Source organism: Podarcis pityusensis, assembly GCF_964106645.2.
Source record: "Podarcis pityusensis genome assembly, chromosome: 3".
Lineage (NCBI taxonomy): Eukaryota > Metazoa > Chordata > Lepidosauria > Squamata > Lacertidae > Podarcis > Podarcis pityusensis.
The window spans coordinates 105,932,900-105,960,671 of NC_138026.1; the positions used below are offsets into that span (position 1 = coordinate 105,932,900).

Consider the following 27,772-nt stretch of genomic DNA (forward strand, 5'->3'; position numbering starts at 1 on the left):
AATATTGAAAATCTTCCCCTCAATAGAGCCCCAATATAAAGTCATCACCTGACTTGATGATCCATCTTGCCAGAGTTCAGACATGGACTGACTGTTAACTGCTTCTAACTCTGCTGAGACTTTTGAGCATAACCTGTTTGTGACATCATGCGTGACATCAGAATGCCCATGTTTGCATTTTGCCCAGGCTGTCGCCATGCCAACAAGGGAGGCCAGTAAACCTTTGCAAGCAGATAACCATCAGTCTTACTAGCCAGTATCTGAAGTTTATTGCTTATGCTTCCTTGACCCTTCCCTTTATTATGCAGGAATAAGTGGGCCCCCAAATGATTTTATTTGGTATGGAGGGGTGGTTGCTCAAGCAACCGCTTCACCTTTTCGTTGTTTGAAGAACATTCATGAAATACATGAAAAAGATTCTGGAAGAGGTGGATTATTGGTCAACCAACTGGAATGAATGGCAAATCTGTGGCAGCACTGAGTCATGGGTAGCCGAGTACACGAGACCTGAACTGCAAGGCCCATTGTGATCCAAACTGGTTTTATTTAGATTAGTTTCTTTTATATTTGATAAAAAATATACCAGAAATTTAATATTAATATCTTTACTTTCAAACTTTAATAAAATCGATTGAAATAAAAAATTCATTTATTTAAATAGGAGAATTAATATTTTCCATAGCAATCAATGGAATTTCTATGGGTTTGACTGGATTGTGCCGATATATACCGTATTTTTCGCTCTATAAGACACACCAGACCACAAGACGCACCTAGTTTTTGGAGGAGGAAAACGAAAAAAAATATTCTGAATCTCAGAAGCCAGAACAGCAAGAGGGATCGCTGCACAGTGAAAGCAGCAGTCCCTCTTGCTGTTCTGGCTTCTGGGATAGCTGCGCAGCCTGCATTCACTCCATAAGACGCACACACATTCCCCCTTACTTTTTAGGAGGGAAAAAGTGAGTCTTATAGAGCAAAAAATATGGTATTTTTCTACCCGGGTTCCACCATAGCCAAAAACCTCTCCATTGATGCTGAGCTGGACAAGCATATTGGCAGTGCAGCTATGGCAATGGCTCAGCTCTATTTGAGTTCAAATAGTTCAAAACTATGGGAAGGAAACAAGAATAAATGAAAGCGTGGACAATTGAAAATAATTTTTCAAAAAGAACGCCCTTAAACAGTGTAATTTCTAACAGTCACCAACGGGATGCAAGGAAACATTTCAGCATTTCAAAATCATTGTTGAACTTGCAAGCAGAGTCCCTTTGTAAATCAGTTTACAGTACCAAGAGCAGAAACCCACTCCTCTGCTGTAGTAGCTTGCTTGGGGTTGCCGCAGAATTCTTCCACTTGAGTAAATAAAACATGGTTCTCAATCCACATCCAGTCTCTCTGGAACTTCTCTATTCCACCTTAGTTGTGGGTCAGGAACCCTAGTCCCAAAACAGCCTCTTCTGCAGCTGCTTCAAAACACAATTTCAGGAAGGATTCCAGCTGCTTCCTCTCTGGCACATGAGCCATGAGTCTTTACCTGGGGATGCAAGACACCCAGGCGCCAAATTCTAAGGGGTGCCCGGCACCGAAGCCGCCTAAGCCAGGGGTCAGCAAACGTTTTCTGCAGGGGGCCGGCCCACTGTCCCTCAGACCTTCTGGGGGGGGCCGGGCTATATTTTGAAGGGAAAAAATGAATGAATTCCTATGCCCCACAAATAACCCAGAGATGCATTTTAAATAAAAGGACACATTATACTCATGTAAAAATTATACTCATGTAAAAACACACTGAATCCCGGATTTAGAAGGGGATTGGGCCGGATCCGGCCCCTGGGCCTTAGTTTGCCTACTCATGGTAGCTGTTAACTATCTACCTGTTATGAAATAATGATTTTGATCAAGCTAGAAAAACAAAATACATATAGGTATTACCAAAATGTACACCTACTGTTTCACTAAATGACTTTCGACTTTGTGCGCTCATTTACCAAAGACGCGCCACACCAGCGGCGTCACTTGTCATTCACAACGGTGGCGCTTGTCAGATTTGGGGGCGTTGGGCAGATCTTTGCACCCTGGCGGCGCATATGCTAAAGACTTCTCTGCACATGAGGAAACTCCAAACTTACGCACTAGAAAACACAAACCTCACTGTTGACACTAGTGTTACACGCCACCCCAATCTCCACTGAGTGACTGCACAAGATCCCAGGGGCTGCAGCCCTTACCCAGGGGTTGTGTTTCCACTGGGAAGATTGAGCCACAGAGGAAGCTAGTGCCTTTAAGAAAGATGGTTTATTAACACATATTTACACCTGGAAATCTGCAGTGGACAAGGTGCTGAACATTATACCCAAAGAAGAAGAAGAGAGTTTGGATTTGATATCCCGCTTTATCACTACCCGAAGGAGTCTCAAAGCGGCTAACATTCTCCTTTCCCTTCCTCCTGCACAACAAACACTCTGTGAGGTGAGTGGGGCTGAGAGACTTCAAAGAAGTGTGACTAGCCCCAGTGGCGTAGCGTGGGTTGTCAGCACCCGGGGCAAGGCAAGTAATTTGCGCCCCCTAACCCGTGGATTTGCGCCCCCTAACCCGTGGATTTGCGCCCCCTAACCCGTGGATTTGCGCCCCCTAACCCTAACCCCCAGATGTTGCGCCCGGTGCGGCCGGCCCCCCCTGCACCCCCCACGCTACGCCACTGACTAGCCCAAGGTCACCTAGCAGCTGCCTGTGGAGGAGCGGAGACGAGAACCCAGTTCCCCAGATTACAAGTCTTATCACTCTTAACCACTACACCACACTGGCTCATAGCTTCAGCAAGCTTGCATCCAAAGCAACGGTCAGTAATGGTTCCCGGTCTCATAGTGCAGCCTCCTCCAGCCACAGCCAAGATGACCTCCAGGCCCCGCATGGACTTCTGGTCTGCCCAGCAGCTCTTAGAAGACTGACCTTTGCTCTTCTCCCCAGCACACCTCTTCCCCTCAAACCCAAGCTTCCTGTAAAACAACACTTTCCCCAGCAACATGCATAAGCCACTTCAGGGATTCCTTGTCCAGCACAGTTGGACAGCTTGCATAATTTCCCCTTCTTATACCCAAATGTTAGCTAGATTCTGCCATTCATTAATTTATTGGGTTTGGCGGGTGGGTGTCTCCCCATGAACTAATAGCAATATGGTGTGAAAGTAGTCTCAGAAGAGTTCAACCCAAGTGGAAAGCACTGTGGGTTTTGAATTACGCTTGCTGCACCTGCCCTTCGGATATGATCGTAAGGTGCTTGCAACAGTGTGTGACAAAAGATGACACCCTTTGGAGCAGCCTTTCACTCCTCCCCAGGCACAAAAACAGAAGAAGAGGCAGGTCCTTCTGCTAAGCTGGCCACACCTATGTTGAGCTCCGTACCTGGAGGGCGGGCAGCATTAACATAGGGAAAAGGTTAAGAACTCAGTTACTCAAGAAGAGCACAGGGAAAGAGCATTTGGCTTGGAAGGGTGAGGACGTGTGCGTGGTGAGTTTTGGAAGGGAAGCGAACCAGAAATATGTCTTCAACAACCACCGGTTCCAGTTTACCCAGCGGCATGAAGGTCCTGGCTACTTTCCCTGATATTCTGGCCATTCCTGAATTTGTAAGTATAATTTTCCGCTGTTAAAAACAGAACCTGGTAGCTAGGACATTCCAGTGCAAACCTAGGAACATTTACTTGGAGGAAAGTCCGGCTGTATCAAACAAGGCATTTCACCCTTGTGTGTCTTGGGATTGTGGCTTCTGCTTCTTAGTGACTTTCTGAGCAAAGTTTCTAGATTTTTTCCCCAGGTTTGGTTAGCTCTCCCCCTTGTTCTCTCATTTACTGGAACATTTACTTTTCACTATGATCCCCTTCTTTAGAAACAGCAAATTAGACTGGTTATCAAATATTTTAAAAGGAGAACTGGGAAAGAAATTACCCCCCAAACCAGATGTTGATGGGATTTGAGGTGTTTAAATTCTGCTTCTAAATGTTTTGCCTTGTTTCTGTGCACATATATATTTTAATTCTGAGAGCATGCTAAGTTATTTGACCTTCAAGGTTATACTCTGCCGCACAAATCCATGCGTGGAAACAGGTGTACCTCGTGCAGGTGTGTGTAGCATTCAAGCAGCTAATTAGTCAGGTGAACTGGTGGCCTATGCAGTAGAGCAAATCTTCAAGGTCTGCTGAGCATGCAGCTTACTGGGAAAGCATGGTTTGTTACTCTCTGGTATGAAGAGAACTGGCAGGTTACTGTTACTCTACTTTTCATGTTGATAAAAATCCATTGTGCAAATGCAAAGGTTTGGGCAGTGTAGAGTTGGAAAAATGGCGGAGAATTAAGACTGCTTCTGTCCATCGCTATTTTGCAGGTGGGATCCAGTTAATCGCTGGCAAATTCAGCATGCACAATAAAAGGGGATTTGTGCTGTTGTTAAAAAACCCCACAGATTTGTGGCACAACAATAACAGCCATGTTTTGTGGTTAGGAAAGTGATAGTAAATGCAGACATTCCAGTGTCCTGGTTTCAGATTTGATCCCTGAATCTCCCACTTTTCCTTAGGATGTCTCTATTTTCATTAGAGAAGGGTTTGAGGCTATGGAGTTATCCAACCCTCCAGCCGTCTGAAGGCAATCCTGTATAGGGAAGTTTTTTTAAATGTTTAATATTTTATTATGTTTTTATATATGTTGGAAGCTTCCCAGAGTGCTGGGGCAACCCAATAAGATGTGTGGGGTATAAATAGTAAAATTATCATTATGGAATGGGACGTCCCTATCTTCATCGGAGAAATGTTGGAGGGTATGAAAATGCATTGGAAAGTGGGGATTGCTGAGGTGATGTCATATAACCTCCCCACAAACTAATTGGAACAAACGCTCAATAACAATGGATGTTTTATCGCCTACCTGCAAATTTTGTGCAAGCAAACGAGAATTAATGAATGCTCAAGTCTGGAAGAGACATAAGTGATGGTGAGGGGTTAAGCAGGAATGGCAACTCATTCAGCTCTTACAGTAACTGGCTTAATTTACAGTTAAATCCTCTAATATTGGCCTCATTGAGTTCAATGAAGAACATGGCTATTGCAGCCTCAGGGAACAATGCTCCCTTCCATAACTTTCCATGCCAGGAAAGTGTTTATTGCCCTCCTTTACTATCTAGCCCTCCTTTCAAGATGTTCTCTCTTTCATTCATCATCACAACAACCCTGTCAGGTAGGTTAGGAGGAGCGTGTGTGATTGGTCAGCCAGTGAGCTTCCTGGCTGAGGGAGACTTTAAACCTGAGATTCCAACACATTACCTATTACAGCTGAACAGTTGGGTTCTACTTGGGCCTTGAGCAGTGTGAAACAGGCGGAAATTTTGGCACCAAAGTGGAAAGGTCGCAGCTATTGATTTTTGATCTGTTGTGTTACATGTCTGAGGCACAGGAGCTCAGCTGAATGGGAGCCCCAGGACTGCTTGAAGAGCTCATTACATCTGCCTGTTATTTTGCCTAAACATTTGTGCCTCTTATCAAGGCTGCTAATACTCTATACCTTTAAAACACATTCAAAGCACTTTCTTTCCCTTCAAGCATTCAGGGTACTGTGGTTGACCACACTCACACCCTGAGCTGCAATTCCTAGTGACCCTTAACACACTACAGTGTCCAGAATTCTTTGAGCAGGGAAATGTGCTTTAAAGGTAAAGTCTGTACACAGTTCTATGTGCCTACCTCTGTTGCAGCCACCGGATGTGGTTTAAACAATACATGATTGTTTATTCATTATTTAGCACCTTTTCAGCTATAAAAGGTCCATGTACGGTTTGGGGTTGGGCCAAGGTATATGTGTGGAGGTCTAACAATTTGCCCTCATTCTGATCCCCCACCGCTGCCCAATTTAAGGCCATTTTAGATATGACAAATAACCACACAGGAATGCTAGTTGTGTGATTATTGTCACGTCTGCTTTGGCCCTTAAAACAACCCCCCTCCCCCATGTAAAATGATAAGAGAGGAAATGAATGAATGGAATCCAACCATCTTACATATGTATATAAAGAAACTAGGCATAACAGATTGCTTGCTACTAAAAGGAAATGGATTTGCATATGTATCTATGTTTTCTTTTACAAGCAATACTGTATATTGTTTGATATTGTTTATGCTACGATTTCAGAGGTACCAGTAATTTGTATATTGGTTTGAGGAACTAGATTTGTATTTCTTTGAGAAACGTAGGGTGTAAGAGCCAACTCCTAGAGGCCTAGGTCCTTTCTGTCCTCCTCGCCAATAAAATATTTGAGGGGACCACACACCCCATAGTGGATGGGCATTGCCTTTCAAATAGTGTGTGTGCACCATGTCTTGTGATCGATTATGGTGGTGAGCCTTACCTGCCCCCCCCCACAAATATTTTATTCAAGTTGCTACCCCTGTCGGAGGGCTCTGTTAAATGTGACCACAGAGAGGTTTAATGGAGGAGGGTAGGTGCTTCACCCAGCAGTTTAGCAAGCTCTGTTAAACCTTGACACAGGCTTGGCTTGTTGCAGGAGGGGAGGCAGAAATGCTTGGGGCAACCTGTTAAGGGGTGGGTGAAGGGTGTAATAGTTGGGGGGGGGAGTTGGGGGGAAGGGGCGATTGCCAAATGGGTATGTGGGGTTGGTGAGCAGAGGGAGCAAGGGTGGCCGACCCTAGTTAAACATACATTTTTTTTTAGAGAAGGTGAACTACGACGTCAAAGGTTTTGCATTAATATATCTTAGGAATATTGAATGGCTTATATAGCAGGATGTGTGGCATTATTTGCTATCCTTGATAATATTTCTATTATTATTTAAAGTTTGTATGGCCATAAAAAGTGAAATGAAAAGAAAGGGATTCCTCCATTGAACCTGCTGTCAACAGCTGGTGAGAGTGAGTTGAATAGATGGAGATCTTTGGTCTAAGACTAAGTCAAGGGGTTGGAAGATCAGACTTTGGGAGCTCTCTCTGCAGAAGTCCTATGTTACACCAGCAGATCCGGGTCCACTTGGCTACTGCTACAACAGGTTAAACTTTGGGGAAATTCCAGCACCTTTGCCAGTGCTTTTCTCTTGGGTTGCTAGGGGTTGGGATGGGCTAGTGGAATATCTGCTTAATGTTGTCACCTCTGCGGACAGCACCTGGACCTTTAACATCTGGACAGCATGCAGAAATTGGGTTTTTGTGTGTTTTCTGATTGGAAGCTGCCATCTTGGGTGAGCACCTCTCTCTGTTTTTGCACAATTGTCTAAGTGACTTCTGTGTTTGTTTTTTCTTTTTTTAAAATACAGCAACCCTAACCCTAGCTTTGCACTGTAAGAGTAAAGTAGGGCATTTCTACGCTGCTTTGGGGTGTGATCTTGCTGTCAAATGGACGTGTGCACTCCTTTGCAGAGTCCTCCATTTGTAGGGCGACTGGAGGGCAGTCCTCTATTTTGAAGGATTACCCAGCCCTAATCTGGTTTAACAACAGAAACACCTAAGGAAGGAAGGCCACCTAGATAGCAAACACATTATCTGGTCACAGTTTTCCCCACTGTGGTACAATGTATTGTGTTTCTATTTAAATGACAGCAATTATTTTGAAGTTTGCATCTATGCATACAGACCCTCCAAGCATGGGCGTAGCCAGGCCTTTTATAGGGAGAGGGGGCAGAACCTCAGTTAGCTATGTATTTTTATTGATTTCTATTGATTATGGGGGGCAGCTGTCCCTCCCTGCCCCCCCATCTACGCCCATGCCTCCAACTGTCCCTATTTTCCAGGGACAGTCCCGGATTTACAGAAGGCATCCTGGTTTCTGATTTGATCCTGGAATAGATCAAATTAGTATGGTTTCAACAACAACAATTCTATTTATACCCTGCCCATCTGACTGGAACGCCCCAGCCACTCTGGGCAGCTTCCAACATATATAAAAACATAATAAAACATTTAACATTTTATAAAACCTTCCCTGTACAGGGCTTCCTTCAGATGTCTTCTAAAGGTTGTATAGTTACCGTACTTATCTCCTTGGTTCGGGGGTCGGATAACTCCATACCTTCCAACATTTCTCCAATGAAAATAGAGACATTAAGGAAAAGCGGGACATTCTGATATCAAATCAGAAACCAGGATGGCTTCTGTAAATCCAGGACTGTCCCTGGAAAATAGGGACACTTAGAGGGTCTGGAGGTGTGGGGCAGGTGAAGACTAGACTGAAAGGTGATTTGTGGAGGTATGTGGAAAGCCTAATGCACATTGCCAGCAACGAGCCGAGTGGGTAAGGCCAAACCAGCATTTGATGCCGCTCCACTGTCTTTTACTTAGAAGGACCAGGATTTCACCCTCTGAGGACTGTGCATTTGACTGCTCCACTTCACTGTTGTTACATGTAGAAAGATGGGAAAGGGACCAAGAGGTTACGATGCATTTCTGGAGGGCAAAACAAATCGAGTTATCATCCTGGCAATCCTGTAAATCTATTTTAATGGCCTCTTAAATGGTTTTTATGGCTTGAGAGCCCCACACAATACACAGAGAAAGGAATGTAGAGCTAAAAACAAACTCAAAACGGGTCTGCCTTTTCTGAGAAAGGGAGATTGGCTGGAGGGAGGAAAGATCTGTGCCAAACGGGTGAAGAGTTTTATGTCTGCCTTAGATCATGGGGGTGTCCCCCCATGTCTCTGTTACATCTTCCTATAACCTGGGACCTTCCAGGTGTTGATGGACTACAACTCCCATCAGTCCTAGCCAGCATGGCCTTTATGTCCAGGGATGATGGGAGTTGTAGTCCAACATCGTCTATAGGACACTAGCTAATGAATCTGGAAAGGTTCTGAGAACAAAGCTGTCTCTGGAATGTACGAAATGCATAGCAACACCCATCCCAGAGAGAGAGAGAGAGAAAGAGCGAGAGGGACTTTCTGGAGGGTAAGAGCAAAAAGATGACCAATCTGTGTACCTGTTGCAACAGCCCAAAGGTCCCAGCACACCCAGTTCTGTTTCTCTCTGTTAAGCAAACTGATAAAATACAGCGGAGCCCTATTGTGGAGATAGCAAGAACTAAAGCTGGCGCAGGTGTTGCCCACCCAAGGAAAGATTAGGGAATGGGTGCAGAAATTTTGCAGCTTAAAATCAACTTCCCACCCAGTTGACACAATAGCAGAGAATCTGATAGGGAGGGGAGATTAAGCAGAGGGTGGTGGCGAGGGAGAGAGGAGAGCCCAGTGGCTCCAGAGCTGGAGGGGAGGGGAAAAGAGGATTAATGGCCCGGTTGCTCTGCGTTGTGCAGTGGTTGCCAGAAACCTGTTAAACCAGGCTGCCTGCCAGGGAACAGAGACTCCAGCCGCCTGCCTGCAGCATGTAAAAAGAAGAAGAAAAATATTAGAAAGCAGTTGAAAGGGTTGGGGGGTTTGCCCATCCCTTGCGTAACTGCAAAGCCCTCCCTCCCTCCCTCCCTCCGTCCCTCAGGGACCTCTGTCTCTGTCCCCTGCCAGCTAACCCAGGAGGGGATATTGGGGTTGTGGTGTGCAGCTGAATGAAAAGGTCAGTGCCCAGTGTGAAGCAGCTGCGAAGAAGGCAAATTCCACGGGAGGGTCCATGAAGGAAAGGTGGCAAAAATCTAACTCCCAATATTTCAAGGCCTTTATACAAATCTATGGCGTGTGACCACACTTGGAACGTTATGTTGTACAGTTGTGGTCTCCTCACCTCAGAAAGGATATTGCAGAGCTGGGAAATGGCAACCAAAAATGATCAGGGGTGGGTTGGGTTGGAGCAACTCCCTTATGAGGGAAAGCTACTGCATTTGGAATTTTTAAGTTTAGGGAAGGGATGGAGGTGGCGCTGTGGGTTAAACCACAGAGCCTAGGACCTGCCGATCAGAAGGTCGGCGGTTCGAATCCCCGCAACGGGGTGAGCTCCCGTTACTCGGTCCCTGCTCCTGCCAACCTAGCAATTCAAAAGCACGTCAAAGTGTAAGTAGATAAATAGGTACCGCTCCGGCGGGAAGGTAAACGGCGTTTCCGTGCGCTGCTCTGGTTCGCCAGAAGCAGCTTAGTCATGCTGGCCACATGACCCGGAAGCTGTACGCCGGCTCCCTCGGCCAATAAAGTGAGATGAGTGCCGCAACCCCAGAGTCGGCCATGACTGGACCTAATGGTCAGGGGTCCCTTTACCTTTAAGTTTGGGGAAAAGGAGACTGAGACAGAATGTGATAAGAGGTATGTGCGATTATACACGGGCTGAATCTGGACACATCAAAGAAGCGTTTCAGTGAAATGCCTTGTAAACTTTGTATGAGAAATCAGGTTGGCAAAAACGGAACTCTACAGCGCCATCTGTTGGCACAGTGTTACTATGCATAAACAACACATATAAAGTGCTTTTTCTTTGCCCATGTAGCTGAGTCTGTGGAAAAGCAGGTGGAGGAAATTTTTTCTCCCTTTTCCATATTGTTAGAACCTGGGGCCATTAAATAAAGCCGAATGGTGGGAAATTCATGACAGAGAAAAGGAAGTCGCTCTTCACACAGCAGAAAAGCATATAATGTGATTTGCCACCACAAGGTGCGGTGGTGGCTACCAGCTGGGAAGGTTTTAAAATGGGACTAGACAAATTCGTGGAGGATAAGACTATCTGTGGCTACTAGTCGTGAGGAAGCTTTGTTTACTTCACTGGCAGAGACAGCATGGCTCTGAATACAGGTTGCTGGGAAACCCATATAGAAGAGGGCTGTTGTGGGCTTCCATGATCATCTGACTGGAAACAGTAGGAATCAGGATGCTCATTTATATAGGCTTTTGGTCTGATCCAGCACAGCTCTTCTTAAATTCTTAAATCTCTAAATGAGGCTCTGGTTGAACATCTTAATGCGGCCACGTGTGAAGTTATAGGAGAGGGGAGATGTTCAAGCCTAGTGAGGAAGCACCTTTTTCTGGCCTCATAGCTTACTTGGCATAAAAACAGGGGACAAAATGGCCTCCGGGACAGAGTAGTTGCACCAGAGAATTGACGCAGAGTAAAACAAAAAGTTTAAGCCTGCAGTAGCTACTTGGTGGCCCTCCAGATTTTGATGGAATTCAATTCTTATAATCCCTGGCTATTGTCCATGCTTGATCAAGTTGGAATCCAAAAGAGGAGACTGAGAAGAGATATGACAGCCATCTTCAAATATCTCAAGGACTGTCACATGGACGATGCAGCAAGCTTTTCTCTCTCTCCTGCTGTTGAGGGCAGGACTCAAACCCATGGCTTCAAATTACAAGAAAGGAGATTCAGACTAAACATCAGGAAGAACTTTTTGACAGTAACAGCTGTTTGACAGTGGAACATTCTCCCTTCAGAGGGTGTGAACTCTCCACCATTGGATGTTTTTATGCAGAGGTTGAATGGCCATCTGTCAGGAATGACCCTTGGGATCCCTTCCAACTGTACAGTTCTATGATTTGATAAACATCTGGAGGACCAAAGGTTCCCTACTCCTCCTGTTCCAGAGACCTCCATCAATGAAGGCGACCCTTGTTTAAGAAGAACCTTCCACTCACTGAATTTTCTCTCGCAAATCCCCCAAACTTATTTAGCATTGCCCAGAAATGTCTTGGGAAGCCCCTATTCACCTTGCCATATGTCATTCTGTCCCGATTCTACCCTCCTCACTGCACTCGCCATAGAATCGTAAAATTCTAGTCCACTGTAATGCAGGAATCTCAACGAAAGCGTCCATGTGAGATGGCCATCAAACTCTGCTTAAAAACCTCCAGTGGAGTCCACCACCTTCCAAGGAAGTCCATTCCACTGTTGAACAGTCATACTTTGTGACATCCCAGACACCCATTGAATTAGGAGATTTGGCTGCATGCCGGGGAAGAATGTGTCAGTGTCAAGCAACCTATGCCCATTTCTAAGAGAACTTTGTATGCCTGTCTGAAGCAGTGACGTAGCTAGCCGCTTGGGTGCCTGGTGCTGCGTGCACGTCCTGCAGCTGGGGGTGGGGCAAGCTGCCCATGGGGGTGGGGCAAGCCAAGGCAGGGCACGCTACATGGAGCCTCTCCGCCTCCTCCCCCTCAGCTGTAGGGCGGCTGAGGTGGTGAGCAGACGCAAGCCCCACACTGCTTGAAAAAGCAGCGCGGTGGAGATGTAAGGAAAAGGAAAGAACATTTTGTCATATGTGGTGGGAATGCAAATGCATTAAAAAAAATGGGAAATGATATACAATGAATTGAAAAAAAAATGTTTTAAATGAATTTTGTCAAACACCCTGAAGCCTTTTTGTTAGGAATCTCAAATCAAGAGCTACCAAAAGAAAAATGGACATTATTTATGTATGCTGCAACAACGACAAGAATCTTGATTGCACAATACTGGAAGATGGAAGAAATTCCATCAAAGGAACAATGGCAAGAAAAGCTGATGAACTATGCAGAATTGGCTAAGTTAACAGACAAACCACGAGAGGACAAAAAGGACTTCAAAAGAGTCTGGGAACCATTTACAGTTTATTTGCAGAAACAACAGAATGGACTGGATTCTCTGGCGGGATTTGAATAAGCTATCACAACTTCATTTGAGTAACAGATATTTAGAGAAATGATAAGGGGTTTTATTTTTGTGTAGGAAAAGTAGGATACGATAAATAAAACTAAATAACTCAGCAGAGGGGGAGTTGAGGGAAGTCCAGAGGAGGGGAGGTAGAATAATTGTAAATAAAACGATGAATGAGATTTGTATCATTAATTGTTCTAAAATTCAATAAATATTCCAAAAAGAAAGAAAAAAAGAAAAGAAAAAGCAGCGTGGAGCTTGCAGACAGCCTCCCCCTCAGGAGAGACGCATGACTCAGGCACGCTGCAGGTCACACAGTGTGACACACAGTGCCCCCCGCTTCACCTAGCTACCAGTGGCGTAGGAAGGGGGGGGTGCAGTGGGTGTGGGAGTTATTTCCCCCCCACAAAAGTGTTGTGAGCCCTTTTTTAAAAAAAACCAGACAGATATTTTTGCCATGTTGTCACCCCCCTCAGTGATGACACCCAGGGCAGCCTGTACCCCTGCACCCCCCCTTCCTACGCCACTGGTCTAACGTATTCATTGCTAGCAAATGAAACAACCTGCCCATGATCTGGCAACATGCCCTGCAGCAGATATTATGCTTGTTTCCCTTTAACCCAGAGAGTTGTCCCTGCATTTGACACCAGTCATTCTTGTCATACCACGTCACTCAGAAGTTTCCAAATGTAGCACGTAGCTGGGGGAAAGCAGCCCAGTCCAGTTTGTGTGTTGAGTCAAAGCACAGTGTTGCACAAGAAGAGGTGCTACGGTCACAGGGAAGCTCTAGAACTGGATACAAATTCATACCATAACATGGAGCGTCCGTAACATGAAAGAGGCCTCGGAACCATAAAATACTAAAAAGAAGTTATTGTTCCCTAGGCCAGGCTTCGCCAGCCTGCTACCCTCCAGATAGGTTGGCCTGCAGAACCCATCAGCCCCAAGGAGCATGGCCAGTGGGAACGGATGATGGGAGCTGTAGTCTAGCAACTTCTGGAGAGCACCAGGTTGGGAAAGGCACTACAGGCAACCTTCAGGTAGAGCATCTGCAACCATGAAGGCTTATGTTGTAATAAGACTGTCACTCTTAAAGGTGCAAAAGGACATGGTGCTCATAATTCATGATCCCTGACCACTGGTCCTGCTAGCCAGGGTTGATGGGAGTTGTAGTCCAAAAAAAAGCTGGAGATCTAAGTTTGGGAAACCCTGATCTAGAAGAACAGCAGCCCTGGGTTCTCCTCTTCTATCATCTTCTAAAACAAGATGTATGGTGTGATCAGGATGATGAAGAGGAGGAGTTTGGATTTGATATCCTGCTTTATCACTACCCGAAGGAGTCTCAAAGTGGCTAACATTCTCCTTTCCCTTCCTCCCCCACAACAAGCACTCTGTGAGGTGAGTGAGGCTGAGAGACTTCAAAGAAGTGTGACTAGCCCAAGGTCACCCAGCAGCTGCATGTGGAGGAGCGGAGACGCGAACCCGGTTCCCCAGATTATGAGACTACCACTCTTAACCACTACACCACACTGGATGTTCTTCTGAAGACTGTTTTCCTGCACACAGAAGCCCAGTGAATCAGGGCAGGGGGATCTGGATGCTCTTACCTAGCTTCCACCAACCTGGTGCCCTCCAGATGTTTCATACTGGGGCTGATGGGAGTTGTGGTCCAAAACATCTGGAGGGCACCTGGTTGGCAAAGGCTGATCTTAATTATGTACTGTCTTGGAAGGGGCCGATGGGGCTTGTGAGCCTGGGAAGGTAGTCTATCTAGGAGAAGGAAAACTATGATCCTAAACCTGCCTTGCAGAACGTGAGACAAGAAAAGGCTTTAAGGAGTAATCCCATCACAAATCCTGAGTGAAGTCCCTAAGGCAGTTGGATGGCGCCTTATATGCCTCCTTCCGGCAACTCCTGCAGCGAAGCTGGTGCCAAATGTATTGCTCTGCTTTCCTTTAGACCCCATCAGCGAGTCTTGTCATCTGGGCAGCCCAGGAGCTCCACACACACTGCCCAGGCTTCCGTCCTGGGAAGGGCACCTTTGTGGTTTGACTTCACCCCTGGAGGTATACTCCATTGTCTCTTGAGACCGTCAGACTAACTCCAACAACAAAAGCAACATTGTCTTGGAACCATCGACATTGCCTTACCCTTCAGCACCTCACAAAAGAAAGAAAGGAAAAGGAACGTTCTTTGTTATTTCCCTATTTCCACACCAAGGATTTCCCTGAGTTGCCCCCCCTCTCCCAGCTGCTGCGCACGGCTGGGGGTGCCTTTCTGCCTGCAGTATTCATTAACTCCGCATTTGCTCTGCCTTGCGCTGGCTTCTCGGGTAATGTGTTGATAAATTGACCATTGCAGATTCCTCTGCAATGGATTTGCATGTGGTTTAAAAATAGCTGCTGCTTGAATGTATTCAGCAACGTTTCCTCTCTGGGGGGTGGGAAGGGAATCAGCTTCTCTCCCCATCCCTGCTGCCCAGATTTAACTTCTAAAGAGGATCGAACCCTCAGTTAATTATGAACTGCATCCTTAACATGCCTCTAAATCACATCTGCTCTGTGTGCGCAATTGTACGTGTTCCAAGGGCATCTCTACAAATGTTAGGATGCAAGAGGTAGACAACACGGTGGCTTCTGTTTATTGGTGGTGGGCTCAACTCCCATGATGGGATACGGGTGGCGCTGTGGGTTAAACCATAGAGCCTAGGACTTGCCGATCAGAAGGTGGGTGGTTCGAATTCCCACAACGGGGTGAGCTCCCATTGCTCGGTCCCTGCTCCTGCCAACCTAGCAGTTTGAAAGCACATCAAAGTGCAAGTAGATAAATAGGTACCGCTCCGGCGGGAAGGTAAACGGCGTTTCCTTGCGCTGCTCTGGTTCGCCAGAAGCGGCTTAGTCATGCTGGCCACATGACCCGGAAGCTGTACGCCGGCTCCCTCGGCCAATAAAGCGAGATGAGTGCTGCAACCCCAGAGTCGGTCACGACTGGACCTAATGGTCAGGGGTCCCTTTACTATAGAGGGATGGGTTCATGTTGGCTACCCCGAGGGGTAAGGGCCATAGTTCAGTGGCAGAGCATCTGTTTTGCATGCAGAAGGTGCTTGGTTCAACCCCCAGTATCTCCACCTAGGTCTGCAAAGTCCCCTGCCTGAAACACTGAATAGTTGCGTCCACTCAGTCATTATAGGCAAGTGCTTCCCAAATTTGGATCTCCAGCTGTTTTCGGACTACAACTCCCATCATCCCTAGCTAGCAGGACCAGTGGCCAGGGATGATGGGAGTTCTAGTCCAAAAGCAGCTGGAGACCCAAGTTTGGGAAACACTGGTATGTAGACAATACTGAACTAGATCAGTGGTCTAATTCAGCAAAAGGCAGCTTCTATGCTATTATAAGGAACACGTGTAATGTGAAGAGGAGGAGCTCCCGTCTTGATGCCACTCCCCTTCTAGACGCATGTTTCAGATGTTCAGTAGTTGCTCCCATTGCTGATGATTCACACATGAGAGGGAGGTAGCAGTCGTCGGCACCCGTCTGTCTGGAAAGACAATGGAGTGCGCCTCCAGGGGTAAAGTCAAACTGCTGGAGAATCACAGCGCCTGCTGTGGCTGCAGAGTCCAGTGATTAGTAACTACCGCCTCCTTTGTTGTTTTTGCTGCGTTAGCAGCACTCAAGTGACCGCATTGGGGTGCAAGCCTGGCAGTGTGCATGGAGGTCTTAGGCTGCCCAGATGACAAGACTCGCTGATGGGGTCTAAAGGAAAGCAGAGCAACACATTCGGCACCAGCTTGGCTGCAGGAGTTGTTGGAAGGAGGCGTACAAGGCGCCATCCAACCACTTTGGATTCGTGTAGGGTTTACTCCTTAGCCTTTTCTTCTCCATGTTCAGATTTTTCCTTGGGGTTTACTCCCAAAGCCTTTCCAAGAGCCAGTGTGGTGTAGTGGTTAAGAGCGGTAGTCTCGTAATCTGGGGAACCGGGTTCGCGTCTCCGCTCCTCCACATGCAGCTGCTGGGTGACCTTGGGCTAGTCACACTTCTCTGAAGTCTCTCAGCCTCACTCACCTCACAGAGTGTTTGTTGTGGGGGAGGAAGGGAAAGGAGAAGGTTAGCCGCTTTGAGACGCCTTCGGGTAGTGATAAAGTGGGATATCAAATCCAAACTCTTCTTCTTCTTCTTTCTCATCAATGAGTATAATTGCAAGGCAGCAGAATTTTAGGTCCAGAGTATTCCTTCTCCTAGACGGACTACCTTCCCGGTTTTACGAGCCCCATCTGCCCCTGAGAGGCAGCAGTAGGCTTGGAGTAGCCCCATACATTGTAGAGGGCTCCCTCTATAAATGTTTTTTTTTTTTTTGTACTTCTAAAGTAGAGAGAGAACGTTCCAGACAGTCTAATGAAGACTGAGCATTCACAGTGGCCACAGAATGCTGACCCCCTAATAAGGTGAGATGAGGCAGTTGCCTCAGGGCAGCAGGCTGCGGGCAGCTGGGTGAGGCAACAAGTCTGGCCTCTGTAGGGCCTGCCCTTCCTCTTCCAGCTAATGTACCCACAACTGTGCAACTATTAAGCCATGTGCTCCCAGGTCAAGAAACTCAGGACCACTTGGGAGCAGACAGTGCAATAGCCATCAAGGTACATTTTAGTAGCGTTGATGAAATATTCTACTGTGTTGCTTTAAAAAAAACCCAACCCTCTTCACCAGGAAAGAAACTTAAAACCTGCATTGCCTGGGGCTGCTGCGCTGAGCCTCACCTGAGAAATGGTGGGACAGCTTCTGTTTCCATACAAACAAGAAAGCACTTTTCATATTTAGTTAGTTTGTCAGCTCTTGAAAACGGTACCTGGGTTGGATCTGTGGAGTGGGGTTTGGGACGGGACCTGGTGCTGTTGGCAGATTGTGAGGGATGGGCAAGTCTTTATCAGTTTTGGTTTCTCTCTGTTTTCCATTTTTCCAGTTAAATAAATTCAGTTCTCCACATTTCCATGTGAGTTTGGTTTTTTAAAAAAATAAATAAACAAGGCATCGCGAAAATCCATCTGAATTTTAGTGCAATTTTCTCCTAATATACACATTTTTGTGTGCCATTTTGTATGCAATTTCTGTTAAATATAATGCATTTGTTTGCATTATATTTCACTAATATATGCATTTTTAATAGACACTTTACCCTCCCAATATACATTTTTGTACACATTACATGGTTGAAGAACTGCATTGCAAAATTGTGAAATGTGAATTTTGAAGGGAGGCTGCATTTCCATTTGTGTATTGTCTCAGAAAATGTGAATTAAATAGGTTTGCCTATTGAATTTCTCTCTCCCCCAACCCCACCTATTGCATGGAAAAATTCAGAGTGATTTTTATTTTAATATGAGCCTATTTAACTGGCACTTCCTGAAACAACATGTGAGCTAAGTTCCAACTTCCCTTTGGAATATGTCCCCCTCTGGGTTTTGCAATGCAGTTTGCCAACCATGAGATGTACATGAAGATGCATATCTGGTGAGACTATTGTACAACACGTAGCATATCAGGGGAAAGTGCTTACAGGAATAGGTATGTTTTTTAATGATAGACTGATGCGGAAATGTTGAGATCTGAAGTTAGGAAAAAGAAGAAACTGGTGCTACCTTCAGACCAATGCTGTGAGGCTGCTTTGCCTGTGACACCATTAAATGAATGAATGGGCAAGGCTTTAGCTCCCTGATACAACAACTGCTGTGTATGCAGAAGGTCTCAGGTTAAATCCTTGGCATCTCCAGGTGCGGCTGGGAGAGACCCGTGCCTGGAACTCTGAAGAGCTGCTGTCGTCCACTCAGACAGCCATGAGTTAGATTAACCAACAGGCACCTTCCTGTTCTCCTGGTTTGCCTTTACAGCCAAAACATTTGTCTTCTCTCCAGTGCACACATCTGCATAAAGAGAGGTACAAAAACGAAAACAAATTTGCAGTCCATGCTCACTCGCTTTTAAAATGCGTGTTTTGTTTTACTGACAAGGAGACACTAGCAAAACAAAAATGAAACTAGGCCAACTTGTTTATTTGGTCAGTTGGCATGATGAGTTGTTGACATGGCACTTCAGCCAGCAGGCTGTTATGATACTACCAGGTGGTACAGAATGACTAGGGTTGCCATATTTATTTAAAAAGTGAAAATCTGGACACAAAAGTTGTTCAGCTTTTTCCCCTTTTTCTTTTGCCAAAGTTGATGAGCTATTTGTTTGTTTGTCTTGGGAGGGGAAAGAGGTAGAGCTTTTTCTTCTTCTTTGGGCCACAGCTGGTGATCTTTTTTGCAAACAAAACACTAAAAAAAGAAAATGAAATTTTTGAGATTTTCTTTAAAAAAAAAAAAAGCAAGCCAAAAATAATAATACTTTGTCATGGGTTGCCATATGTCCGGGTTTCCCCGGACATTTTAACCAGTGAATGAAAATTTCTGGATGCTGCTTTGTCCGGGAAATTCCAGACGTATGGCAGCCCTAGAATGACATTAGCAAGATGGACCTGGTGGCTCCTGAAAAAGTATTACAGCCTAAAAGCAGACAGTGGCAGAGATGTGAAAGTGGTGAGCTGACAGTAATTTTGTGTGCGTGTGTGCATGAAGAAATACACAGGCTTTGTTTCACTTGGAGGTAGGGGTTCAGCCTGTGTCCAGAAGTCCAGATGTTGCTGGACTAGAATGCCCATCACCCTGACCATTGGTCAGGCTGGCTGGGACTGAGGGAATTCAAGAATATCTAGACAATCACAGGATATCTGGTCCTAGCAGTAATTCTGGAATGTGGGTATGCAAAAAGGGACTAGTCGCCATCAGTACCTTTCTACCCAGTGCTCTTAATATGCAGCCCTTTTAAATCAACTGATGCTGCAGTCCTATACACACCTAAAGTTAAACGTAAAGGTAAAGGGACCTCTGACCGTTAGGTCCAGTCGCAGATGACTCTGGGGTTGTGGCGCTCATCTCGCTTTATTGGCCGAGGGAGCCGGCGTACAGCTTCCGGGTCATGTGGCCAGCATGACTAAGCCGCTTCTGGCGAACCAGAGCAGTGCACGGAAACGCCGTTTACTGTACCTTCCCACCGGAGCAGTACCTATTTATCTACGTGCACTTTGACGTGCTTTTGAACTGCTAGGTTGGCAAGAGCAGTGACCGAGCAACAGGAGCTCACCCCATCACAGGGATTTGAACCGACGACCTTCTGATCGGCAAGTCCTAGGCTCCATGGTTTAACCCACAGCGCCACTTGCATCTCTGGGAGTAAATACACTTTAATTCAGTGGAGCTTACTTCTCAGCAGACATTGTGCTTTAAAGCTCTACCTGCTTGAATTGTCAATTAAAGCCCTGCTTTTTATAGTTTCTGCCCTGCTTAGGAGAGCATCACCCGCCCCGACCCCTGTATTTAGGTAACACCAAGTTATTACGCATGGTGTAGAGAATGTATTTTTCTCCCTCTCTCATGCACATCCAACAAAGTTGAATGTTGGCAGATTCAGGACGGACACTAGAAAGTACTTCTACACACAGCACATAGTTCAGCTTTGGAATTTGGTCCCCAAAGAAGTAGTGATGGTGATTAATGTGGAGTGGGCAGATTCACGGAGGATAAAGCCATCAAAGGCAATGCTCTGCATACATTGTCAAGGCATTATGCCTCTGAATACCAACTGCTGGGGATCATAACTGGGGAGAGTACTGTTGTACTCAGGTTGGGCTTCTGGCCACTATGAGAACAGGATGCCTGGCTAGATGGTCCATTGGTTCCAGTAGTTGCTGGTGCCCATAGAGACTAGTAGAGCAGAAGACTTAGAACCCAATTGTAGTTGGAGTCAATGACAGTCAGAGCTGGCTGATTCTAGTTTTGACCCTATTGAGTTCTATCATGGTAACACTGAGAGTAAGGAGAAGGAAACTGATAGGGAGGAATATACTGGGTGTATGTAAGAAGGCAGGCAGGTGGATGCTGGTTAAGGGCAGAGTTTGGTGGGGCAGTACCCCATTTCCCCTAATGGACCCCCTTCCACTCTTTCTTCTTATGTTTTTATCAGCTAACTAGGAAAAGTAAGAACTCCCATGAAACACCTGCCTGAGCCTCATTGTGCACTCTGACAGCATATACTCTCAAATCAAAAAGATCTGAGAGAAGATCGTAGAAGTAGCTAGTTTATTTCAGAAAAATCAAGCAATATTTACATAATTACAAGACATGGTGTGAAAGGAGGGAACATAGTCAAAACAGGGACTGCAAAAAAGCAAATTTCAAAAGTCTTACTTTAAGGCTGTTTGATGCATTTTGCTGTTCCCTAAAGAGTCTTACCCAATAGATTATTTCTGAGTTGTCCCGATGAGAAAGAGAAGAAAGAGTTTTCCTGCCCCTAAAGCCAGAGAAGTTCTGGCAGAGGAAGCTAAGTCAGTATATTATTTTCTCTAGACTTCTAGAGATTTCCGATGGGCTTATGCGTCACAGATAACAAAGAAAGGAACTAAGTTCCACATTCCTTAACAAGGTACTATTAATGCCATCAAAAGCCTGATCTGGGAATATTAGCTTCCCCAGCATGTTCCAAACAATAGATTTCCTTTAATTTCCAAAACAAAATCCTTAACTCTTAGGTCTTGGGGTTGACACCCCCCTCCCCTTTGGAATTGCCTGATCATGAACTGCTTTAAATTTTCCTCACTCCCAAGAACGTTCCATCTCATCTTCATTCATTTATATCTCAAACTGAAAATATTAACAGAACTATTATTACTAGAGAATCTGCTAGAATGAATCCTTTATCTTCTATTATCTTTTTTCCTGCTTATACAAATGTGGTAGAAGACTAATTTATATGAGCGAAAGTTCTGCAACTGACAGAAAGATGGCTTAGTTTGAAAACAAAGTGAAAAGGGCAGAGGTAAAAAATCATGACAGCGAATCAAGCTTGAGAGGAAAATAAATCTACCACACCTTTTTAACATGTGCTGTTACGAGAGATTGGCAGCGATATATATAGACATCAGGAGTCAGGTGATGCTGAAACAAGGGAGCAAAGGTTTTGGCGGCTAAAATGAATCTTATTTCCTTTCATCTATATTATTGTGCAATATGGGCAAAACTGGGACCAGGCAGGACAGTCACCTTATTACTGGCTCCTGTAACTTTAACAGTAACAAGATATAATATTAGCAGGTGCTAGTGTAGATCTCTAAGTTTCATCTCCCCCTCCTCACATATTCTGCATTTTTTGGTTGCATTTCTTTTGTAAACAATCAAGATGTGCATAAATTTTGTGAAGTAGCATTAAATTGTTAGAGGAAAAGGAGGGCTTCTGGTCGCTTGGCAACCCGATTTGCCGTAACGTTTTGCATTCCTGGCCGGCAATGTTCGTTCAGGGCTTCTGTATGTTTGCCAGCTGAACATGGCAAGGTGAGCAGCATTTGAAAGCTGGGCTGGGCAGCTGTTCCAGGTCCTTTCATGCCAATATGTTTGTGGAAGGAGGGGCAGCTCCTGGCTATGATATTATTGGTCCTCTCCTCCAATGCACACTGGCCGGGGACGTTTGGCACCCCACCCTAGCATTGCGCCTTTAGTTCTAAGAATAGTTACATTTGTACGGAGAGGCGTGGCAATCTCCAGCAGCTGGAGGGATGCCAGGAGCAGAGCGCTGCCTTTTGCCTTACTGGCGCTGCTCTCAGACTTCCCTCTTGGTACCTCTTGCTTATCACCAGCACCACTGTCAATGCTAATGGCAATCTCAGTTCTCTGAGTGCTGTTCCTTCAGAAGCCAAAACAGCACCAACCCACTGAGTGGTTAATGTGCATAACAATTGACCGTTGCGCACATTTACCAGCCTATTGGGGATTATGCAGAATGACCGGAGAATATACAAAATTCATTTGATACATGCCTATTTCCTAAGGTCTGTAGGAAAAGATGTATATTTACCAGGAAATGTGCACAGTTTCGTCTTAATGGAAGGATTAAGTGCACATTCACCACGAGACTTGGTGAAAGTGCACAATGGCTGGTTGCTATGCACAGTAACTGCTCGACACACACACATATGGAGAGGGAGGGAAAGAGAGGGAGGAACAGCCAGTCTTGGCTTTGAACATCTATGCACCTAAAAGCGTATGGCATTTTGTAAGCACTGAGAACATATTTTAATCTAGAAGTTAAAATTCTCTCTCCCGCTCTGCATATGCATCTTAGTGAGAGTCTGTATACATGCAAATGGACACCAAATACTAGTGTACTAATCTCATTCCATTTCTGCCTATATTGCTGAATATGTTTTGAGCTGCATTTATTCCAGACTGGATATAAGATCTTCTTAACAACACTTAAGTTTTATTTTATTTTAAATGTTTACAATTTATTTATTCCATTTTAAAACCATCCGTTTAGATACCAGGATGGTTGACAACATTAAAAAAAACCACACCACTATAAAATTACAACATCCATATAATAACAATAACTAAAACAACTGTTAAAAACTCTTTTATTATATATAGGTTTGGACTAGATGACCCTTAGGCCACCTTCCAACTCTGAAATTCTATGATTCTATGATATCAATGTATAGATACAGCAGCAGATTCCACCAATAACCTAAAACTTTACCAGACTACCATTGCCTCTCAAAGGCCTGGATAAAAAACAAGCAATTCACTACGGCAGCCAATGCAGAAGAAGTGAATGAATCTTCAGCATTCTGCAAACCTGAGTCTTTGGACAGTGATCTATGGCTTTAAAAGAAGGGGCGTTAACAAGAAATATATCTATTTCCTCTGTGAACATGTTGGAGGGGGACTTTAGGGTTGTATTGAGTGCTCCTGGGAAGCGTGGATTTATTGGTGGCAAGCAAACCTCGATTTCTAATAGTAGTAAGCCAATTGTTGATAGGGGCCCAGCAGTACTTATATTGTCCAAGCTGGGAAGCAAAATTGCTGTTGCAAAACTGGTTGGATGCAGAGGAATTGTGGGAGGCACAAGCTGGGGAACCCCCAAGGGAACCCCCAGGGGAAGAAGGCTCAGAGCCAGGGGATTGGTGGTGGGACAACAGTGAGTGGACAGAGGGAAAAGAGGGAGAAGACTGGGAGGAGGAGGTGTCAGAAGCTGAAGAGGTAACAGGGTTTAGTGAGCTGGGAGAGTCTGTGGCAGAGAGCAGTTCAGAATCAAGGGCAGAAGCTGAATCAGAAGGGTAGGATGAGGGAGGCAGAGGTGAGTCCGGCTGAAGAAGAGGCACAGGCATCTCCCTCTTCTGCTGCAACGTGTTCTCCTGCTCCCTGGTCTCCCAGAACCAGGAAAAGCACACTTTCCAAAACAATATGTGAATTGAATCACAGCCATCCTTCAAAATGTGCACTTCTCTGCATTTTGCGATGGAGTTGTCCGGTCAAGTAATTTGTACGAAAACAGGTCTTCCAGAACAGATCTGATTATTCATTGTAAGGGCTGGTGACTGAACTACTTTTCTTACACTTTATTGTAGGTTTTTGGCGGCCTAGTCTGGATCCTGGTGGCTTCCACTAAAGTTTCTGTTCTGATGAGTCAAGGCTGGGTGATGTTCGTCTCAGTATTTTGCTTTGTAATTTCAACATTGCTTTTGTTCCTATATATGTGTGGCGCTCATGGAGGGAAGTCAGCTTGGGTTGCTGTGGTAAGTCTCTTTGGAGAGATTAAAATACCAGTATACTCCCCCCCTCAGCCCCAAATACAGTGCTATTTATCCATGCATCAGGTGTCACATCATCTAAATTTTGGTGGGATAAGCAGAGGAAAAGGGTGCCATAAAACTGGAGTTTAAACAAATTACAGTTTCCAGTGTTCAAACACAAAGCAGGAAACTGTGCTTTGTGTAAAAATGGAAGCCAGTGCTTCTAAACTCCTCCCTGCAGCTGTGAAGTGCAGTGTGTGGGCCTGAGTGTGAGCACTGTGGGGTGCTTCTCATTATATCAGAACCAGCCTTAGTACGCCATGAGAAATACATTTAAACAGAGCCCAAAGTACCCACTCACAGAGGAGGCTACCTGCCAAACATAGCTGTCAACTGTCCCTTATTTGGCGGGAAAGTCCCTTATCCCAGCGCCGTGTCCCGCTGCTGTCCCTTATTGATGATGTCCCTTAAATTTCCTGGGTTTCAAAGGAAGCAGCTCCTCTCCCTCCCTCCCTGCCGGCCAGGGAGGAGGGAGGCTCCAACTGTGTTGCTTGGCTGCGTTGCTCACCCAGTAAGGAGTCTAAGAACGACTGGGGGGTGGAGCTTGCATGCCTTGTGCCAATCAAATTGGCCACATTGCCTGGGGACTCGCCTTTGCTCAGCGCTTCCCAGCGGAGAGGTGACGGTGTGGTTTTCCTTGCTGCTGTATCCCTTTGCCGGGTTGCTGCGCTGTGGGAACCACCGCTTGAGGCTTTGTTTGGCTGCTGGCTGGGCTTTCTGCCTTTGGCTCGGAGGAGCTCAGAAGTTGAACATGCCTGTGCTCCTTGGAAAATCCCTTATTTTGGCTGCTGATCCCTTATTTTCAAGGCTGCTGGTCCCTTATTTTCAAATCTGTAAGTTGACAGCTATGTTGCCAAATCTTAGTATGAGTCGCTGCTCTGGATTTGGCTCCATTTAGTTCTGACGCCTGCCTGCCCATTTCAGAGGCCCTGGCAGATTCTTGTCCAGAAGTGCATGATCTTTGTGTGCTTTTGAAAAGCATGGCACCGACTCTGCTCAGAATACAGCAGTCATCTCCTCCTGGATACAAACTCTCCCTCTAAAGCTGTTAGTCATGGCAGCGTATCCTATAAAACTGCCACTAAGCAATACAAACTTCTCACCAGTGTCAGGTGTTCTCTGGCACAGGGATACGGTGGGGACACCTTCTCTTGCAGTGGTCTTAGGGTCTTTGTGTTGTTTTCTTTTCCAGGATGCTTTCTACCAGGTAATTGCTTCTCTCTTCTACCTGAGTGCGTCAGTTGTGCAAGCCTATACTACCTATCAAATGAAATCTACGGACCCTTTTAAATACTACCAAATAGATATTGCAGCAGTGGTGAGTATATGTCCTCGCTTACAATACACACACACACACACACACACACACACACACACACACACACACTGTATATCTATCTATCTATCATCTATCTATCTATCTATCTATCTATCTATCTATCTATCTATCTAATCTTCTTCTTCTTCTTCTTCTTTGGCGATCACTCGTAGCCAAGTAAGATTGTCTTCCATAAACATGGTTTTAACAATGAGTCCGTAAATGACTGTGGAGGCCAATTCTGGATCCACACGTCCTTCCACAGTGGGGACATTGGTTTCTGGGCGGGAGTTGATCACGGTGTGGATTTGCCCAAATGACTTGTGAAAATTGCAAAGTGCCTTTTTAAAGAAGCATCACTGCCTTCCCTGGGGCAAAGGATGAATTGCCTCTGCCGTGACACATGCGTGAAATCACCTGAAAACAATATATGCTGCCTATATGTTTGTTTCCATTTGCATGCAAGTGTGTGGTGTAGTGGACTAGGACCTGAGAGAACAGGGTTCAAATCCCCACTGAGCCATGAAGCCCACTGGGTGGGCTTGGACCATATAGATTCACAAGTGACATTGAATTAAAGAGCAGCATTGACAAAGCGACCAATCAAAGTAAATGATATAACTCCAGTCTCCCTCAGCCCATCTAGTTGTGTTACAAATCTACAGGAGCCGAGTTGCCCCCCCAGATTGGGGGGGGCCGGCGTGTGTGTGACATCACACATGCCATGGGTCGTGTGACATCACACACGTCTTCCAATGCCATGCAAGCCAGACCGGCCCGGCCTAGTGTAAGTCTGCACCAGCCTGCATGGTGTTGGGAGATGCTGTGTAGGCTGGTTAGACCTTGTTCGTCGGTTCGGTCTCCTCTGCCCCCTTAATATTTGGGGGCTGAGCCCCCTGAGAAAGAGTATTGAGAGGGCTGACAAAAACCTCTGCCCCCTAGAGTTGGCATGCCTGTACAAATCTAAGTCCCCAGCATCATAGAGCAATAAAATTCATAGTTGCCAATCTTAAGGCAGTTGACAGGGTCCTCACTTAGTCCTTTAGCAAAGCTCACAAAGCGAGGCAGATAGCAACCAAAAAGGAAGAAATACCTTTAAAACACCTTTAAAAAACAACACGCCTTTGATATCAATCCAAGGGGTTGGACATTTCCAATTCTAACCCCCCCCCCGGTCAATTTTACAGTTGTTATTCGGAGACCCACCTAAAACATGGGGCTATGAATCGCCATAATCCACCTGGGAGGAGAAAATAGGAGCGACTGGGACCCCAGCTGTTTTAGTGGGATCCTTGACACACTTCCAGCCTTGATTTGCCAAGACAATTTATTGCCTCGCTCTAGTTTAGGCAGCATGGCTGCTTTTCTGCCGTTCTAATCATAACACCACAGTCCCCAGGAGCCTTATCATAAGTGGCATGAAGGGTCCAACCCGCTTGTAAAGGAGAGACACAGTCCTGGCACAATGTCATCCATTTCGATCCATCATGGCTGCCCTATTGTGCCTATATAGGGTACCATAAGTGCCGGGTGTGATGCATACGCAGGGCCTAGCAGGGCCCCAGGTGAACAAAGGCTGCATACCTGAGGTAGGCCGGGCGAGAGACAAGAGCAAGCACAGCAATACACACAGTAATGTGGGAAAAGATATTACAGAGAGATGCTCAGGATTGCTCATGAACTAGTTTTAGCAAATCAACACACTGAACCCTCTTTGTTTCTCTTCTAGGTTTTTGCCTATGCAGTCACATTGACATATGTGATCCACATGGTGTTCTCGCTGCTGAGATGGAAGTCCTCTTAAAAAAATAAATAAATCTCTGAATGTCTTTTTAAATTTGATTTTTGCAGGTGTATTTGGTCAGTTACTCTCTAAGTGTATCTAAAGGATTGTCTTTCTTTGGAAAATTTGTATACACAACAGTGTACTTTTATTGTATGCCGACGAAAAAATAAACAAATCCTTGTTCATCTCTTTTTAGCTTAACTCCCACCCCACTCCCTCCCCGAGTCTTGGTCAGATAGCTTGAGGAACTGAAGAAACTGGGAATATCTCTTAATATATTTGTATTAAAAATGTCTTTTATGTAAATGGAGGTAAGGTTTGTACAATAAAAAAGCTTCAAGTAAATTGTCTGCTGTTCTCTTTTTCTAAAAAGAAGTTTTTGAATAATGATGTTGGAAAACTGCTACATTCAGT

The 27,772-nt window shown here is 45.4% G+C and overlaps 1 protein-coding gene across 1 annotated transcript; it reads left to right on the forward strand.

The window, feature by feature from the left end:
• Positions 1-3,334: 3,334 nt before the first annotated feature.
• Positions 3,335-27,703, forward strand: MAL (mal, T cell differentiation protein (MAL blood group)). The gene is made up of 4 exons (XM_080998701.1): positions 3,335-3,622; positions 24,030-24,197; positions 25,447-25,572; positions 27,302-27,703. The coding sequence occupies exons 1-4, from the start codon at positions 3,536-3,538 to the stop codon at positions 27,374-27,376; spliced, it is 456 nt and encodes a 151-aa protein (XP_080854827.1). The 5' UTR covers positions 3,335-3,535; the 3' UTR covers positions 27,377-27,703.
• Positions 27,704-27,772: the final 69 nt, after the last annotated feature.